Source organism: Gymnoscopelus microlampas, assembly GCF_963454915.1.
Source record: "Gymnoscopelus microlampas genome assembly, chromosome: 9".
Taxonomy (NCBI): domain Eukaryota; kingdom Metazoa; phylum Chordata; class Actinopteri; order Myctophiformes; family Myctophidae; genus Gymnoscopelus; species Gymnoscopelus microlampas.
Genome location: NC_139946.1, coordinates 56,897,332 through 56,915,258, shown reverse-complemented (window position 1 = coordinate 56,915,258; position 17,927 = coordinate 56,897,332). Strand labels below are relative to the sequence as shown.

At 38.2% G+C, this 17,927-nt stretch overlaps 2 protein-coding genes across 10 annotated transcripts in view; one reads left to right on the top strand and one right to left on the bottom strand.

Annotated features, from left to right (window-relative positions):
* The window catches only part of LOC311052686 (uncharacterized protein), a 90,799-nt gene extending 76,822 nt beyond the window's left edge, over positions 1–13,977 (top strand). For 6 of the 7 annotated variants that reach the window (XM_084067791.1, XM_084067787.1, XM_084067788.1 and 3 more), the window contains 9 exons: positions 81–200; positions 832–913; positions 2,944–3,118; positions 4,412–4,554; positions 5,355–5,529; positions 7,476–7,615; positions 8,410–8,584; positions 9,888–10,015; positions 11,010–13,977. In XM_084067791.1, the coding sequence (XP_083923917.1) occupies positions 81–200; positions 832–913; positions 2,944–3,118; positions 4,412–4,554; positions 5,355–5,529; positions 7,476–7,615; positions 8,410–8,584; positions 9,888–10,015; positions 11,010–11,051 (1,180 nt within the window). In that variant the 3' untranslated portion in view covers positions 11,052–13,977. The remainder of the gene's footprint in view (positions 1–80; positions 201–831; positions 914–2,943; positions 3,119–4,411; positions 4,555–5,354; positions 5,530–7,475; positions 7,616–8,409; positions 8,585–9,887; positions 10,016–11,009) is intronic. The other variant, XM_084067790.1, reaches the window with a different exon arrangement.
* The window catches only part of tmem259 (transmembrane protein 259), a 298,209-nt gene that overhangs the window by 277,106 nt on the left and 3,176 nt on the right, over positions 1–17,927 (bottom strand). The gene's annotated exons all lie outside the window — the stretch shown is intronic.

Below are 17,927 nucleotides of genomic sequence, written 5' to 3'. Positions count from 1 at the left end.
TGTCTAATATACGGTACCTATCTATCGAATCAGTCTGTCTGTCTGTCTGTCTGTCTGTCTGTCTGTCTGTCTGTCTACAGTGCTAAGGATGCAGCTGATTTTGACCTGTTGAAGACATTTCCTGGTCTGTTGCTAAGTGTCTACATGTTTACCAAAGCAGAAGACTGGAACAAACGGACCACCCTGAAAACATATTTTTGGTACATTGACACGTAGATCATAAAATGCCTTTATCTCATTTATTTAGGACCAAGTCATTACACAGAAAACAATGAAAGTTCACCAAATCAATAATGTGCCAGTTGGGGTGTAATCGTTTTGCTGCAGTGAACACACATTATGACGAAACTGTGATATTATATCCAAAGTTATGCATATTCCAAATGTATTAAAATGTAATATTGTCACCTTTTGTATAATATCGTAGCAAGCAACATAGAAACATAGGCTAACTAACAAGTGTTAGCCTATTTAATTACATACATATAATCATACTCAAACTAGTTACAGTTTAGGCATTTTAGCAGACACTCATATCCAGAGCGACTTATGTGAGATCAAAGGTGACATGGCTGCATTGCTGCATATCTTGTACAAATGTTTCCTATTCTTTCCTCTATTTCCTAAACTGGGCACCTGATGGTTTAGAGTTAAAGGTGTGTTAACCTATAGTCTCCAAAAGGACAATGACTAATTAGTTGACTACGGTAGTTTACTAAGGGTGTTCTGCCCTATCTGTTCTACTGTAACTAACCATGTGTAACTGCAGGAGTCAGATTGCACTTGACATTGTATGAATGTGTTATTACTGATGTGTTGTTATTGAAACAGGGAATATGAGGAGGCAGAAAGCAAGGCCTCAGACAAGATGGTCCAGGATCAGCCTGACATGAAGATGGAGGAGAAACCAGAGGTGAGATACTTATTAACAACACATTGGCTGCCATCTTTTTTTTTTTTTCCTACAGTAGACTGCCAGACTTTTTCAATGAGAAAAAAAAAGTACTTAGGAGCCGAGATACAGAATTTTTAAGTTTTAAGTTACAAGGAAGTGGATGGGAGTCTAAATCTTCGGAAAATCATATCTCCTTAGTCTTTGGGTCAAATTAAAAAATAAAAAAAAAACTTTTATTTTGATTTTTTTTTTTTTTGAAAGAACGCTGATCTGCGTTCTTGGCAGCCAATGTGTTAACACAATGGTTCTCAACTCAAATGAGTATAACTAAATCCCAATGCATGTTCCACTAGGAAAGCCGGGAAAAGAAATCGGTTTGTAATATGACGTCATTCAGAGTTTCGGGTGGGGGCGGGACCCAAGCTAAATGTGTCTGTTCGGTGCCTCTGAGATGTTGTAACTACCGGATTCGTCTGTTCCGCATTGTTTCCTCATTCATTTCAGCTTCAAGTTCATTCTGTCAGCACTAGCAGCATGTGAAAAGCAGCGGTAGTTTGGAAGTGACACGAGCCAATTTCCAACTGAACTGAACTCACATCGGCTTTTCTACTGGCGTATGCACTACCTTAACTACCTGGTATTAAGAAAAACCTCACGATCCTCCAGTTTAGAACCAAGATAACAGACTCAAACAAAGCAGAGACATCTTTGTGTTTGTAAATGGAAAACTGGTGATCACAGTGGCCCTCATTTATCAGTGTAAAAAACTGCTTATTTTGTAGCTTATATTTGCCCTTACCCAACGCCCAAGTGACATTTATCAAGCAATCCTATACAGCCAATCATAGCGTACATATCGTCTGTCCTTTGATAAATCTGACGGCTGAAACCGACTGTCATTTAAATAACACGCCCTTAAATATTCTCGAAGCGGCCCGATTTTACGACATAATGTCTAATGTTTACGAACCAGAATACGACCAAAAAAAAGTATGGAAAGCCAATAAGAAGAGTTTCCCCCGCCCTCCCCGCTGCCTGTCAAGACACACACACACACACACACACACACACACACACACACACACACACACACACACACACACACACACACACACACACACACACACACACACACACACACACACACACACACACACACACACACACCTACTTGCAAGCCCAACTGTGTCTTTCGTGTATTCCGTTACGGTACAATCTTTGTCACGTAGGCTAGTAGCCTACATGAATGACAGATTATGATACCAATCACGTCGCCATGAAGGGAATACGTTTGTATATTAATTTATTTAATCCATACCGAGCAGTGCGTGTTAAAGTTACACTAAAATAAAGCAGTCATGTATTCCTTGTGCGGTTCAGGCTGCAGTGAGTCCCGTGCCGCCACGTTAATGAGAGATAGCCTGGAGAGGCAGTCATAATGGTGTTTCTATGCTTAACCCAGGTTGTACATAACTCCATATAGGACCCACTACTGTATAGGTTTGGAGACCTCATTGTCCATGAAAAGATTACAGCACCGCCACCGGTCCCGACTCCCAAAAATGCTTTCGCACAAGTGCTCATATATTTTGAAAATAGCAGATCTATAAGCTCACAACACGTCACATTGCGACGCTTGTGAGCTTGTAGATCTGCTATTTAAAAATAGCTAATGCACCCAGATCTGCAAACTTATCTGAATGACTGTTAAAGGGTTTGTTTAAATGAGTGAATGATTAAGCACCTGACTTGTAACACTGCAAATAAGATGTTAGTCTATTATTTTAATTGTCATTGTCACTGTCACTTAATAATAATAAAGTAGGCGTGCATGTCCATGTATTTGGTCTACACCACTTTGATAAATGAGGGCCAGTGTCTCTGGAACCAGGCGTAGCTTTGCTCACTTAGGACAGTCTTTCTTTCATGTTTCACTCCTAGACTTGTTTTCAGAAAAGAAAACTTTTATGGACCACGCCATGCTTTCCTCTTATTAAAATATCATCTTCAACACTAATAATGAAGTCATATATTTTTCTCTGGTAAAGAGAGAGCCGCCATCAGGAGGTGGGTGTGAAGGCCGGTCCATGGACACACCTTCATCATCTTCATCATCATCTGTGTCGACTATCGAGGGCAGGAAGCAGGAGGAGAAGAAACAGAGGAGAGAGGAAGAGGAGGCCTCCAGTAGCTCCTCAGTCAGCACTCAGAGTAAAGGGACAAGTGAGTAACACTTCTATAATCCTATTATTACTTTTTCTTTTTACAAATCTCTTTATTACTTTTTTGCAGACAGTAAAAACAACATTGTGGCCATAGTAAAGACAAAGAGGTCTGTAATTTTATGACCAAAAAAAAACAATTAAAACAAAACAACAAACACAACATAACAGAACAAAACAGTAACAAGATAACACACATACATGTTTAAATGCAAGGCGTATCAAAACAATATAAAATGAATAGACAAAGACAGACAGTAAAGACCCTCACATTCATACCGAGGAAAGAGAGAGAGAGAGAGGAGAGGGAGGGGAGGGGGGTTCTCTGTTCAAGACACTAATTAGTGAGTTCTTCTTCCATCGTAAGGGTGTCAACAGTGTTGATTTGGTCGACTAAAACTATGACGAAAAATGTTGGTCGACTACCTTTTTTCACTGACGAAAACTACATAAAAACTAAATAAAAACTAAGCTACGATGACTAAAACTAAGACTAAATATATTGACAATTTCATCAACAAATCCAGTAGAACTAAAAGACAAGTCATTTTATGTTTGGTTGCGCTCGGGTGTTGCGCTCTGAAAATATCAGATCTACAAGCTTGTAGATATGCTATTTTCAGCATGCAACCAAGTGTAAAATCAGGCTTTACGACGCCATCAAGGCACCGCCAAAATACATTTTAGTCGTCTAAATCAACTTAAGATTTAGTCGACTATAATCTTATGATATTTAGTCGACTAAAACTAGACTAACAGTAAAACATTTCAAACGACTGAAATATGACTCAAACTAAATGGAAGTTTATTCAAAAGACTATGACTAAAACTAAATCAAAATTAGCTGTCTAAATCAACACTAGGTGTCACTGTGGTCCAGAAAAGGTTGGCAGGTTTTGGGAAACATCTTCAAGGAGCCGTTAAGGGAGAACCTGATCCTTTCAAGTTCAAGTTCAAGTTTAGAATGTCATGAATCCATCTATTATGCGTAGGAGGGGAGGGGTGTATCCATTTAAGGAGAATAAGCCTCCTAGTGAGTAAAGTTGTGAAAGCAATGACTCGGCGTGTGGAGTTGGACGCATTAGGGATTATGGGGATTCCAAAAAGAGCAGTGAGGGGATCCTATTCTAATCCTATTCTCAATTCTATAATTATTATATTGAACTATTTTACTTTTCATTCAGAACAATTGTAATCAAATATCACATGTTTGTTCTTCTCTTTTTCTCTCTCTCCTCTCCTCTATTCCTCCTCTCCTCTCCTCTCCTCTCCTCTCCTCTCCTCTCCTCTCCAGAGCCAGAGGAGTTGAATCAGTCTCTGATTTCCACCCCAGCTGCCCATCAGGATCCAGAGAACCAGTCCTTCCATCAGCCTGTGGCCCCCCAGTTACTGGAAGAGAGTGACAACACAATGTTGTCTGAGTTACATACCGATAAGGTGGGAATAATAATAATTTATTTCTAGTTCTTCACGATGGGGCTTTTTTTGGTTTTGAAATGTCGACATTGAACCTGGTTTGTGTAAAATGTTTTTGTCCGCTATTACAACCATTATGACAAGTAATACCAGCTTCTTAGTGGAATGTATCTGTCCATTTTCAATAATGCAGCAGAGACATCAAGGTGATATATTTAATAATTGATCAAATTCACATTCAAATCACATACCATATTCAGAGGAACATTTTAATAATTCAGTGTTTTAACACTTTTACATTGTTTCTCATACCACAGTTATTCTTGAGATATTTTCATGAACAGGAGGTAGAGTAATAAACAGATGTAAGACAGTGGAGGATATGTTCTTCCAAAGGATGGATTTCCCCTCTGTAATCAATAAAACTTTGATTAAAAAATATCAGATATAGGCGGATTCTAGCATCATCTTTTTACCTCGGCCAAGGTGAGGGAGCAATTGTTCAGTAGAAAGGGCTTACAGTATATAACCTAATATCTCTTCCAGGTTTTATTAGCCATTGGTCTTGAGGTTAAACTGTGTAAACTGCTTATTCTCATTACACATGAGAGTAGGCTATTACTTTATTAACGTTCAGTCATCCATCGCGTGAGGGACTCACTTGCCAAAATATCTATAAGTTGTCAAGGCGGTGCGTCCCGTTTTCAGAAAAGAAAACTTTTATGGACCACGCCATGCTTTCCTCTTATTAAAATAACTCCAACACATTTAATGAAGTCATTGTTTTCAAGTGTTTTAATACATATATTTCTCTGATAAAGAAAGAGCAGCCGTCAGGAGATGGGTGTGAAGGCCGGTCCATGGACACACCTTCATCATCTTCGTCATCATCTGTGTCGACCAGCGAGGGCAGGAAGCAGGAGGAGAAGAAACAGATCAGAGAGGAAGAGGAGGCCTCCAGTAGCTCCTCAGTCAGCACTCAGAGTAAAGGGACAAGTGAGTAACACTTCTATAATCCTATTCTTTTTCATTTTACAAATCTATTCATCACTTTTTTGCAGACAATAAAAACAACATTGTGGCAATAGTAAAGACAAAGAGGTCTGTAATTTTCTGACCAAAAATAACAATTAAAACAAAACAACAAACACAACATAACAGAACAAAACAGTAACAAGATAACACACATACATGTTTAAATGCAAGGCGTATCAAAACAATATAAAATGAATAGACAAGACAGACACTAAAGACACTCACATTCATACCGAGGAAAGAGAAAGAGGAGAGGGAGGGGAGGGGGGTTCTCTGCTTAAAGGGTAAGACCACTTTGGTAGAGGTTTGGGTTGTGTAGTTACCTTGCCATGATGTAACTCCAAAGGTCGGCAAGAAATCAAAAATAATTGCTCCATTGATTAGAAATTGATAATTCAAAATATGCTCCTCATTGACATACATTGTACGGTGAAACAGCTCTCAAAGTCACTCTTTTAGCACATAAATGAACCCAAACATAGCTGATTCAGTCAATATAGAGCATCACCAAACCCAGTACTGTTTGTTTTTTTAATAAAAATGTCAACTTCCTGTTGATTTTACTATTTGAAGATCTGGATCCGGATCCGCCGATCCAGTCCGGGTTTTCTACTTATTAAAAATGGCAAAATCAACAGGAAGTTGACATTTTTATTTAAAAAGAAAAACAGTACTGGGTTTGGTGATGTTCTATATTGTCTGAATCAACTTTGTTTGCGTTCATTTCTGTGCTAAAAGAGTGACTTTGAGAGCTGTTTTACCGTACAATGTAAGTCAATGAGGAGCATATTTTGAATTATCAATTTCTAATCAATGGCGCAATTATTTTGTATTTCTTGTCCACCTTTGGAGTTACATCATGGCAAGGTAACTACACAACCCAAACCTCTACTAAAGTGGTCTTGCCCTTTAAGACACTATAATTAGTGAGTTCTTCTTCCATCGTAAGGGTGTCAACAGTGTTAATTTTGTCGACTAAAACTATGACGAAAAATGTTGGTCGACTACCTTTGTTCACTGACGAAAACGACATAAAAACGAAATAAAAACTAAGCTATGATGACTAAAACTAAGACTAAATATATTGACAACTTCATCAACAAATCCAGTACTAATAGACGAGTCATTTTATGTTTGGTTGCGCTCAGTGTTGCGCTCTGAAAATAGCAGATCTACAAGCTCACAACGTGTCGCAGCGCTGTGCGTTGTGAGCTTGTAGATCTGCTTTTTTCAGCATGCAGTCAAGTGTAAAATCAGGCTTTACGACACCATCAAGGCACCACCAGAATACATTTTAGTCGTCTAAATCAACTGTAGATTTAGTCTACTACATTCTTATGATATTTAGTCGACTAAAACTAGACTAACAGTAAAACATTTCAAACTACTGAAATATGACTAAAACTAAATCAAAATTTGCTGTCAAAATCAACACTAGGTGTCACTGTGGTCCAGAAAAGTTTGGCAGGTTTTGGGAAACATCTTCAAGGAGCCGTTAAGGGAGAACCTGATCCTTTCAAGTTCAAGTTTAGAACATGAATCCATCTATTATGCGTAGGAGGGGAGGGTGTATCCATTTAAGGAGAATAAGCCTCCTAGCGAGTAAAGTTGTGAAATCAATGACTCGGCGTGAGTTGGACGCATTAGGGATTATGGGGATTCCAAAAAGAGCAGTGAGGGGATCCTATTCTAATCCTATTCTCAATTCTACAATTATTATATTGAACTATTTTACTTTTCATTCAGAACAATTTTAATCAAAGATCACATGTCTGTTCTTCTCTTTTTCTGTCTCTCCTCTCCTCTATTCCTCCTCTCCTCTCCTCTATTCCTCCTCTCCTCTCCTCTCCTCTCCTCTCCTCTCCTCTCCTCTCCTCTCCTCTCCTCTCCTCTCCTCTCCTCTCCAGAGCCAGAGGAGAATCAGTCTCTGATTTCCACCCCAGCTGCCCATCAGGATCCAGAGAACCAGTCCTTCCATCAGCCTGTGGCCCCCCAGTTACTGGAAGAGAGTGACAACACAATGTTGTCTGAGTTACATATCGATAAGGTGGGAATAATAATAATTTATATTTCTAGTGCTTCACGATGGGGCTTTTTTGGTTTGAAAATGTCAACATTAAACCTGGTTTGTGTGAAATGTTTTTGTCCGCTATTACAACCAATATGAAAAGTAATACCAGCTTCTTAGTGGAATGTACCTGTCCATTTTCAATAATGCAGCAGAGACATTAAGGTGATATATTTAATAAATGATCAAATTCACATTCAAATCACATAACATATTCAGAGGAACATTTTAATAATTCAGTGTTTTAACACTGTTACATTGTTTCTCATACCACAGTTATTCTTGAGATGAACAGGAGGTAGAGTAACAAACAGATGTAGGACAGTGGAGGATATGTTCTTCCAAAGGATGGATTTCCCCTCTGTAATCAATAAAGCTTTGATTAGAAAATATCAGATATAGGCGGATTCTAGCATCATCTTTTTACCTCGGCAAAGGTGAGGGAGCAATTGTTCAGTAGAAAGGGCTTACAGTATATAACCTAATATCTCTTCCAGGTTTTATTAGCCATTGGTCTTGAGGTTAAACTGTGTAAACTGCTTATTCTCATTACACATGAGAGTAGGCTATTGCTTTATTAACGTTCAGTAGATCCATCGCGTGAGGGACTCGCTTGGCAAAATATCTATAAGTTGTCAAGGCGGTGCGTCCCGTTTTCAGAAAAGAAAACTTTTATGGACCACGCCATGCTTTCCTCTTATTAAAATAACTCCAACACATTTAATGAAGTCATTGTTTTCAAGTGTTTTTATACATATATTTCTCTGATAAAGAAAGAGCAGCCGTCAGGAGATGGGTGTGAAGGCCGGTCCATGGACACACCTTCATCATCTTCGTCATCATCTGTGTCGACCAGCGAGGGCAGGAAGCAGGAGGAGAAGAAACAGATCAGAGAGGAAGAGGAGGCCTCCAGTAGCTCCTCAGTCAGCACTCAGAGTAAAGGGACAAGTGAGTAACACTTCTATAATCCTATTCTTTTTCATTTTACAAATCTATTCATCACTTTTTTGCAGACAGTAAAAACAACATTGTGGCCATAGTAAAGACAAAGAGGTCTGTAATTTTATGACAAAAAAAAAAACAATTAAAACAAAACAACAAACACAACATAACAGAACAAAACAGTAACAAGATAACACACATACATGTTTAAATGCAAGGCGTATCAAAACAATATAAAATGAATAGACAAAGACAGACAGTAACCAAAGACACTCACATTCATACCGAGGAAAGAGAGAGAGAGGAGAGGGAGGGGAGGGGGGTTCTCTGCTTGAGACACTAATTAGTGAGTTCTTTTTCCATCGTAAGGGTGTCAACAGTGTTGATTTCGTCGACTAAAACTATGACGAAAAATGTTGGTCGACTACCTTTTTTAACTGACGAAAACTACATAAAAACGAAATAAAAACTAAGCTACGATGACTAAAACTAAGACTAAATATATTGACAATTTCATCAACAAATCCAGTAGAACTAATAGACAAGTCATGTTATGTTTGGTTGCGCTCAGTGTTGCGCTCTGAAAATAGCAGATCTACAAGCTCACAACGCGTCGCAGCACGGCGCGTTGTGAGCTTGTAGATCTGCTATTTTCAGCACGCAGTCAAGTGTAAAATCAGGCTTTACGACACCATCAAGGCACCACCAGAATACATTTTAGTCGTCTAAATCAACTGTAGATTTAGTCTACTACATTCTAATGATATTTAGTCGACTAAAACTAGACTAACAGTGAAACATTTCAAACGACTGAAATATGACTAAAACTAAATGGAAGTTTATTCAAAAGACTATGACTAAAACGAAATCAAAATTTGCTGTCAAAATCAACACTAGGTGTCACTGTGGTCCAGAAAAGGTTGGCAGGTTTTGGGAAACATCTTCAAGGATCCGTTAAGGGAGAACCTGATCCTTTCAAGTTCAAGTTTAGAATGTCATGAATCCATCTATTATGCGTAGGAGGGGAGGGTGTATCCATTTAAGGAGAATAAGCCTTCTAGTGATTAAAGTTGTGAAAGCAATGACTCTGCGTGTAGAGCCAACTCTACACGCATTATGGGGATTCCAAAAAGGGCAGTGAGGGGATCCTATTCTAATCCTATTCTCAATTCTATAATTATTATATTGAACTATTTTACTTTTCATTCAGAACAATTTTAATCAAATATCACATGTCTGTTCTTCTCTTTTTCTCTCTCTCCTCTCCTCTCCTCTCCTCTCCTCTCCTCTCCTCTCCTCTCCTCTCCAGAGCCAGAGGAGTTGCATCAGTCTCTGATTTCCACCCCAGCTGCCCATCAGGATCCAGAGAATCAGCCTGTGGCCCCCCAGGTACTGGAAGAGAGTGACAACACAATGTCTGAGTCACATACCGATAAGGTGGGAATAATAATAACTTGTATTTCAAGTGCTTCACAATGGGGCTTTTTTTGGTTTTGAAATGTCGACATTGAACCTGGTTTGTGTAAAATGTTTTTGTCCGCTATTACAACCATTATGAAAAGTAATACCAGCTTCTTAGTAGAATTTATCTGTCCATTTTCAATAATGCAGCAGAGACATTAAGGCGATATATTTAGTAAATGATCAAATTCACATTCAAATCACATACCATATTCAGAGGAACATTTTAATAATTCAGTGTTTTAACACTTTTACATTGTTTCTCATACCACAGTTATTCTTGACATATTTTCATGAACAGGAGCTAGAGTAACAAACATATGTAGGACAGTGGGGGATATGTTCGTCAAAAGGACGGATTTCCACTCGGTAATCAATAAAGCTTTGATTAATCATCATCATCTTTTTACCTCGGCAAAGGTGAGCGAGCAATTGTTCAGTAGAAAGGGCTTACAGTATATAGCCTAATATCCTTTCCAGGTTTTATTAGCCATTGGTCTTGAGGTTAAACTGTGTAAACTACTTATTCTCATTACACATGAGAGTAGGCTATTACTTTATTAACGTTCAGTAGATCCATCACGTGAGGGACTCGCTTGCCAAAATATCTATAAGTTGTCATGGAGGTGCGTCCCGACACGTTGTAAGCTTGAGTGATGACGTTTTTCGTCTGTTGTTGGATGTTTCCATGCAAATGATCTACACAGGAGCACGCTTGTGACTTACAAACAAAAATGAGGTACACTTGTGTATCAAGCCTCTGGACCACCTTTCATGAATCGCACGTCAGAATTGACTTATGCAATACACACAAAATGTATGACCAGGTTACTGAATGAGGCCCATTGGTGACATTCTGTCAGAGTGAAATGTTTAAGAGCTGGCACTAAGGAAAGTATTTTATGGTTAATGTGGATTTGTTTATTTGATATTGATGAATGTTCTGTGTTCTTTTTTATTTTATTTTTAGGGAACACTTCCTAAAGGTCCACAAGATGCTGCACAGGAATAATTATACCTGCCAGGTCTCCCTCTTTTGCTATAGAGTCCCCCATGTTGTCTTCCTCATGTGACAGTGACACAGCCTGCAATGTCTCAACCACAGACCATCCTGTTACAGAGTCACTGTCTTCTCCATATCCCTCATTGGAGCTCCAAGATGAACCTGATCTTAGTACACACTTTGGTGATTTTAGGATGGGAGAATCTAACCCCCTGCCTCGTTCTCAGAGCTTACCCTCACTGAGCCTAATTCCATGTACAGTGAACGAGGCAAGTTTCAGAGTAACGCGGAACAACAGCTTAACTCTGACTCTACATGATTTTATTTTCTTACCTTTTCAAGTAGTCACAGAATATTTCCAGTATGATGGATCCCCTGATGGTTGCTGATCACGGGGGGTTAACTGTGCTTCCGTACAAAATAAAATGACATCGCGACCTCCCGTTCAGTTGTCTTGCGCCGTTGAAAATAACATGTCTCGCCAAAGATACATAGTAAGACAGATACAGAATATTTCCCAAATACTTATAGGAAGTGAATGGAGCAGTACATTTTTGGATCACGTTATCTCCTGGTTCTGTGTGCGAAAACAATGATAATAAAATAATAATAATAATTTAAAAAAAAATACAAATATGTAATTTGCAGTGAGGGCTTTCGATTTACAGCCGTCAAAAGACGTCATTGGCAGTGAATGAGTTAAGTGATGCTTCACTACTGACGCCACAAAGAGCCACTAAGCCTGATATCATGATTGAAGAAAACAAGGAAAGCTACCAGCTCCACTTCCCCCAAGCAGGACTGTTCCAATGCAGCGTGAATGGCCTGGTGTTTAAGATGGAGACAGAGGGAGATGTGACGTACAGGACAGTCCCCTGGAACCAAAGTCTTCTAGACCAGCTTGGCAAGAGGCCTGCAGGAAAACTGTTTGACATAAACCGTCATCAGGGGACGGTGTGTCAGTTACACCTTCCACACTGGGAGACCCGCTCCATGGGTGAAGGCTTTCCCTGTCTGTTGTCCATGTGATGGATGAAGGCTTTCCCTGTCTGTTGTCCATGTGATGGATGAAGGCTTTCCCTGTCTGTTGTCCATGTGATGGATGAAGGCTTTGAGCCTATCGACCCCGACGAGATCACAGAAACTCACGTTATCATAAATGTAACTGGATTTTCTGGACTTGTCTTTGGTAGCGTTGTGGATGACGACATGCATGTGTGTTACTGTTTAATACACCACTGACTGATAATGATAACAGTTCTGAAAGTACTGCTGTTACCTGGAAACGTTGACGTGCTGAGTGAAGTGATCAACACCAGGATGATAAATGGAGAAGTGATTTACATTGAGCATCAGCCCCCCTGTAAACTAATCCCAAAGAAAGAATACACCCTCTCCACTTCCCCTCAAAATGAATCTATCATAATTCAACCAAATAAGGCAACATTTGCAATTGATGAGTCATCCTGTCACGATTACATTGCGTAATTTGTGGTGCGTTTAGAGGGAAGGTTTGGGTATGTTCACCTACAGTACCTCTATAAGACAATATACCTACTGTTCATGGAAAAGTACAGTATACCTTTCAGCTGGTCCTTTAAGAAGACAACACGTTCAGCGCACACTGACTCTCCCACTTCAGGGATTGCAGTTTGACATCAAAGCATTCTTGTTTGTTGTCTTTTTAATGCTGTATTTTTGTCTTTTATTCTGTATTTAGATGACTGTGTGGGGTTCTGTGTATTGTTCAGGGAGCTCAGATTATATTTGTATACATTGTGGACAGGTATTTTGTATGGGATATGGTCACTTGTCTGTGGGTATGTGTGTGTATATGTTTTCCTGATGCCTGATTGCTATAGGAACAATACTGGCTTGTATCCTCTCCTCTCCTCTCCTCTCCTCTCTTTCTCTTTTGTAAAGCGGGGTGTTGTCCTGGATATCTTTAGTTCATGGACTGATGTGAGCTCTGTCCCTTTCAGGCCCGGCGCCAGGATATTTTTTCTTTTTTTAAAGAAAAAATATATGAAATGACGCAAGTTTTTTGTTACTTTATTTCGGTTTTAGGGTTAGGTTAGGCTTATGTCATTTAATTCTTATTTGTGCCTGATTTTACCGATTCAAATTAATTAATTAAAAAAAATACTATAAAAAAATAAAGATTTTTCCAATTTTTTATTTTTTTGCAAAATAAACTGAGGGGGCACAATTTGAAACTGAGGGTGCCAGGCCCCCTCAGGCACCCCCGTGGCGCCGGGCCTGGTCCCTTTACATGCTGTTCAGTAAACTTGATAAAGGCCGCAGAGGCCCAAATTGTTTTTATTCTTTACTGCTTTATAATAAAATATATTTGGGAGCATTAAGAGAATGTGCAGATCTTCTCCTTTCTCCACTGTTGCCTACTGTATGTGGTGCCAGGGACCCCTAGAAGCAAAGATTTTAGTTAAAAAGGTTTGCTTTAAAAAAAACTGTGTGTGTGTGTGTGTGTGTGTATTCACGATTTTCAAAAAATAGCAGATCTACAAGCTAATATGGTGGCACTCATACCACGCTATGAGCTTGTATTATTATTATAATAATATATATTATATATTATTGCTATAACTAATTTTGCTGGGGACCCCCCTGGTACTCCCCCAAGGACCCCTGGGGGTCCCCGGACCCCACTTTGAGAACCAATGGCCTATGTGATCCAGCTACTGCTATTGGTTCAGATATCTGTGGATGTGTCTCTTGGACTGCTATTGGTTCAGGGATTAAGCACATGTTGTGACCCTCAGGTCACAAGGATTTTATACAACTGTCTTTCAAAATGTTTTAACTTCAAATCATGAACTGGAATCATGTGTTTTATTTTGTTTAAGCCATCAGGATCTACTTTTAAATTGTTTTAAATTGTCTGAAATTGATAGATTAAAAATAAAATCACCTCTGACATGATGCCTGCTTGAAAATAGATTAAACATTATTTCTGTAGCCTACAAAACATATTCTTAATGCGTCTACAGAAATGGTCTGTTGAACAATGGAAAATATTATAAATATGCTTTAAAATATGCTACAATAAATATATCTATGAATGAGCAGAAATTAGTAACATTTATTTTATTTATTAAAAAGCTTTTAATCATGGCTTCATATCCTGTTCTAAATATAAATATATGAAATAACTGCACATGAAATATTCATATCAGTATAAAGTCAAAACAAAACTAACTAAAGGGCTAATGAACACAAATGAACATTTTAGGCCTACATACGACACAATGCAGTAACACAGTGGTTCTCAAAGTGTGGTCCAGGGTTCCATGAAGGTGGTCCAAATGGACCCTTTAGGTCTGTAACTCTGAGAGGCACAGACTAATGTCACTGTGTATGCAAATATACAGAGACAAATACCACAAATGAGTGTGAACTATTTAAAATATATATTATTATAGATGTCTTCTAATTGTATATATATGTACTATTATTATTATTATTATTATTATTATTATTATTATTAGTAGTAGTAGTAGTAGTAGTAGTAGTAGTAGTAGTAGTAGTAGTAGTAGTAGTAGTAGTAGTAGTAGTAGTAGTAGTAGTAGTAACTAACTAACTAACTAACATACATCATGGGGTAAAAACACAACATTGATGTGAATCATTAAACTAATTCAGTGATAAATGTTTACAGTGTGTTCAACATCTGACTCCGTTCATCTGTTTGTACTGAACAGCCTTTGTCGCCCTCATGTGGACAAAATGAATCACTACAAGTGCAAGTCGTCAATAAATCCACTTTTCACTCAGTTCATAAAAAAATGAGATGACGCAATATGATCTACTTTCTACTATATAACATGTTAAGATCTACAAGCTCTCAATGAGACGCGTTGTGAGCTTGTAGATCTGCTATTTTCGGTGAGGGACACCGTCATAGAACAGAGCATCATGTTGACATGCTGACTGGCTGCGTCATGTCACATGTTAGTAACCACGTGAGCACTTCCGCTTTTTCTTCAATAAAAAAGCAATAGTCGCTAGAAGAACTACATTTCAAGGACTACATTTCCCATACACCATGGTAATGTACGTGTTCTGGTAAGGTTGCTACAGGTCTGCTTTGATTGATTGAATACTTTATTAACAGTTTACCCCCCCCAAAAAGCGCATAAAGTACAGATAAATACAACGTCTGTAAAGAGGATTATAAACCCAAGAAAACACTATGGCTTGTTTCCATTAAGGTCCTTTAAACAATCATCATCATCAGGTGTTGTATCTGCAGCTGAAAGCAGGATTGTAATCACAGACAGAAAGACATCCTGTCTGTGGTTCATTCACTGTGACTCCACATGGAAGTGATTTGACATCTGATCTGTATATTAGACTACACTTTATCCTACATGAATCATAACAACAACTTTACCTTTTACTTTAAATACTTTATGATGAAGATCAGCTGAAAGAAGCATTGTAATCATTCATACATATGGATACATGGACTCTACAACAACTTTAATATCATCATATTTAACATAGTTTATGAGGAGAAAGAGAGACTGAACAACATCTTCCACACAGCTGTCTCCTCATCATGACGTCACCACCATACTGTGAGTATCCTCCTACATCAAAGACTTGTTTTATTTGCTGTCAGATGAACATAATCAACATGATCAGAGATTCAGGAGAATAATAAATAATATAATAACAATACGTTTTATCTGCTGATCTGAATAAAGACCAACAAATCACCTGAGGAAGGCCCACACGTTGTGTTTACACATTAAACTGTGTTTTATCTATAATTGTAACATAATGATCATGTTTGTCCTCCTGCAGCAGAGACCAAGGTGATGTTATCAGCCTGCTATGTAGAGTCTGTCCACATGAGGGCGACACAGAGACTCCTGAATCTATGATCATGTTGATTATGTTCATCTGACACCACAAGTCTCTAATGGACAAGTGTGTTGTCTTGGTGATGTTGTTTTGTGCTTTATGGTTACGTTTTGTTTTGTGCTGTATGGTTATGTGTTGTTTTGTGCTGTATGGTTATGTGTTGTTTTGTGCTGTATGGTTATGTGTTGTTTTGTGCTGTATGGTTATGTGTTGTTTAGTGCTATATGGTTATGTGTTGTTTTGTGCTGTATGGTTATGTGTTGTTTTGTGCTATATGGTTATGTGTTGTTTTGTGCTGTATGGTTATGTGTTGTTTTGTGCTATATGGTTATGTGTTGTTTTGTGCTGTATGGTTATGTGTTGTTTTGTGCTATATGGTTATGTGTTGTTTTGTGCTGTATGGTTATGTGTTGTTTTGTGCTGTATGGTTATGTGTTGTTTTGTGCTGTATGGTTATGTGTTGTTTTGTGCTGTATGGTTATGTGTTGTTTTGTGCTATATGGTTATGTGTTGTTTTGTGCTGTATGGTTATGTGTTGTTTTGTGCTATATGGTTATGTGTTGTTTTGTGCTGTATGGTTATGTGTTGTTTTGTGCTGTATGGTTATGTGTTGTTTTGTGCTATATGGTTATGTGTTGTTTTGTGCTGTATGGTTATGTGTTGTTTTGTGCTGTATGGTTATGTGTTGTTTTGTGCTATATGGTTATGTGTTGTTTTGTGCTATATGGTTATGTGTTGTTTTGTGCTATATGGTTATGTGTTGTTTTGTGCTGTATGGTTATGTGTTGTTTTGTGCTATATGGTTATGTGTTGTTTTGTACTATATGGTTATGTGTTGTTTTGTGCTATATGGTTATGTGTTGTTTTGTGCTATATGGTTATGTGTTGTTTTGTGCTGTATGGTTATGTGTTGTTTTGTGCTATATGGTTATGTGTTGTTTTGTGCTATATGGTTATGTGTTGTTTTGTGCTATATGGTTATGTGTTGTTTTGTGCTGTATGGTTATGTGTTGTTTTGTGCTGTATGGTTATGTGTTGTTTTGTGCTTTATGGTTATGTTTTGTTTTGTGCTATATGGTTATGTGTTGTTTTGTGCTGTATGGTTATGTGTTGTTTTGTGCTGTATGGTTATGTGTTGTTTTGTGCTATATGGTTATGTGTTGTTTTGTGCTATATGGTTATGTGTTGTTTTGTGCTTTATGGTTATGTTTTGTTTTGTGCTATATGGTTATGTGTTGTTTTGTGCTGTATGGTTATGTGTTGTTTTGTGCTATATGGTTATGTGTTGTTTTGTGCTGTATGGTTATGTGTTGTTTTGTGCTATATGGTTATGTGTTGTTTTGTGCTATATGGTTATGTGTTGTTTTGTGCTATATGGTTATGTGTTGTTTTGTGCTGTATGGTTATGTGTTGTTTTGTGCTTTATGGTTATGACGCTCTTGTATGATGAATTAGGGCTTTAATTTAGTGATAAATGACACCCTAGGGTGTCATGATGCCAGTCCAGGGGTTCCATGAATACCTTGATAATATATGAAATGGATCAATATGAGTTTAAACATCAAACACTCACTTATATTCTCTAACATCTCTCAGCCAACCAGGATACAAGTACAGAGAGACAGTGTGAATATTAAATATGAAGTGATTTAAATCAGGAAAAGAAAGGCATTCATTACAATGCTGTGCTCACCATCATCATGTAGTAATAATAATAATAATAATAAATATAGCTGCAAGCAGCGATAATATGGGGCCAGGAGAGAGAAAGAGAAATGATAATTCCTTTAACAGGTCATTCATGAAAGTCCTTGCGGTCTTGTTTCCAATGAGTGCCTGTGAGCAATTAGGGGTTAAGAGTCTTGCTCAGGGACAAATTTCATTTCATCGACACATTTGCTGACCTGGCCTGGAATCGTACCTGGGGCAACCAGAGTCTCTGGCTCCCTAGGCGGGCTCACTAACCACTCAGCTATGGCCACCCCTCACAGAGAGAGA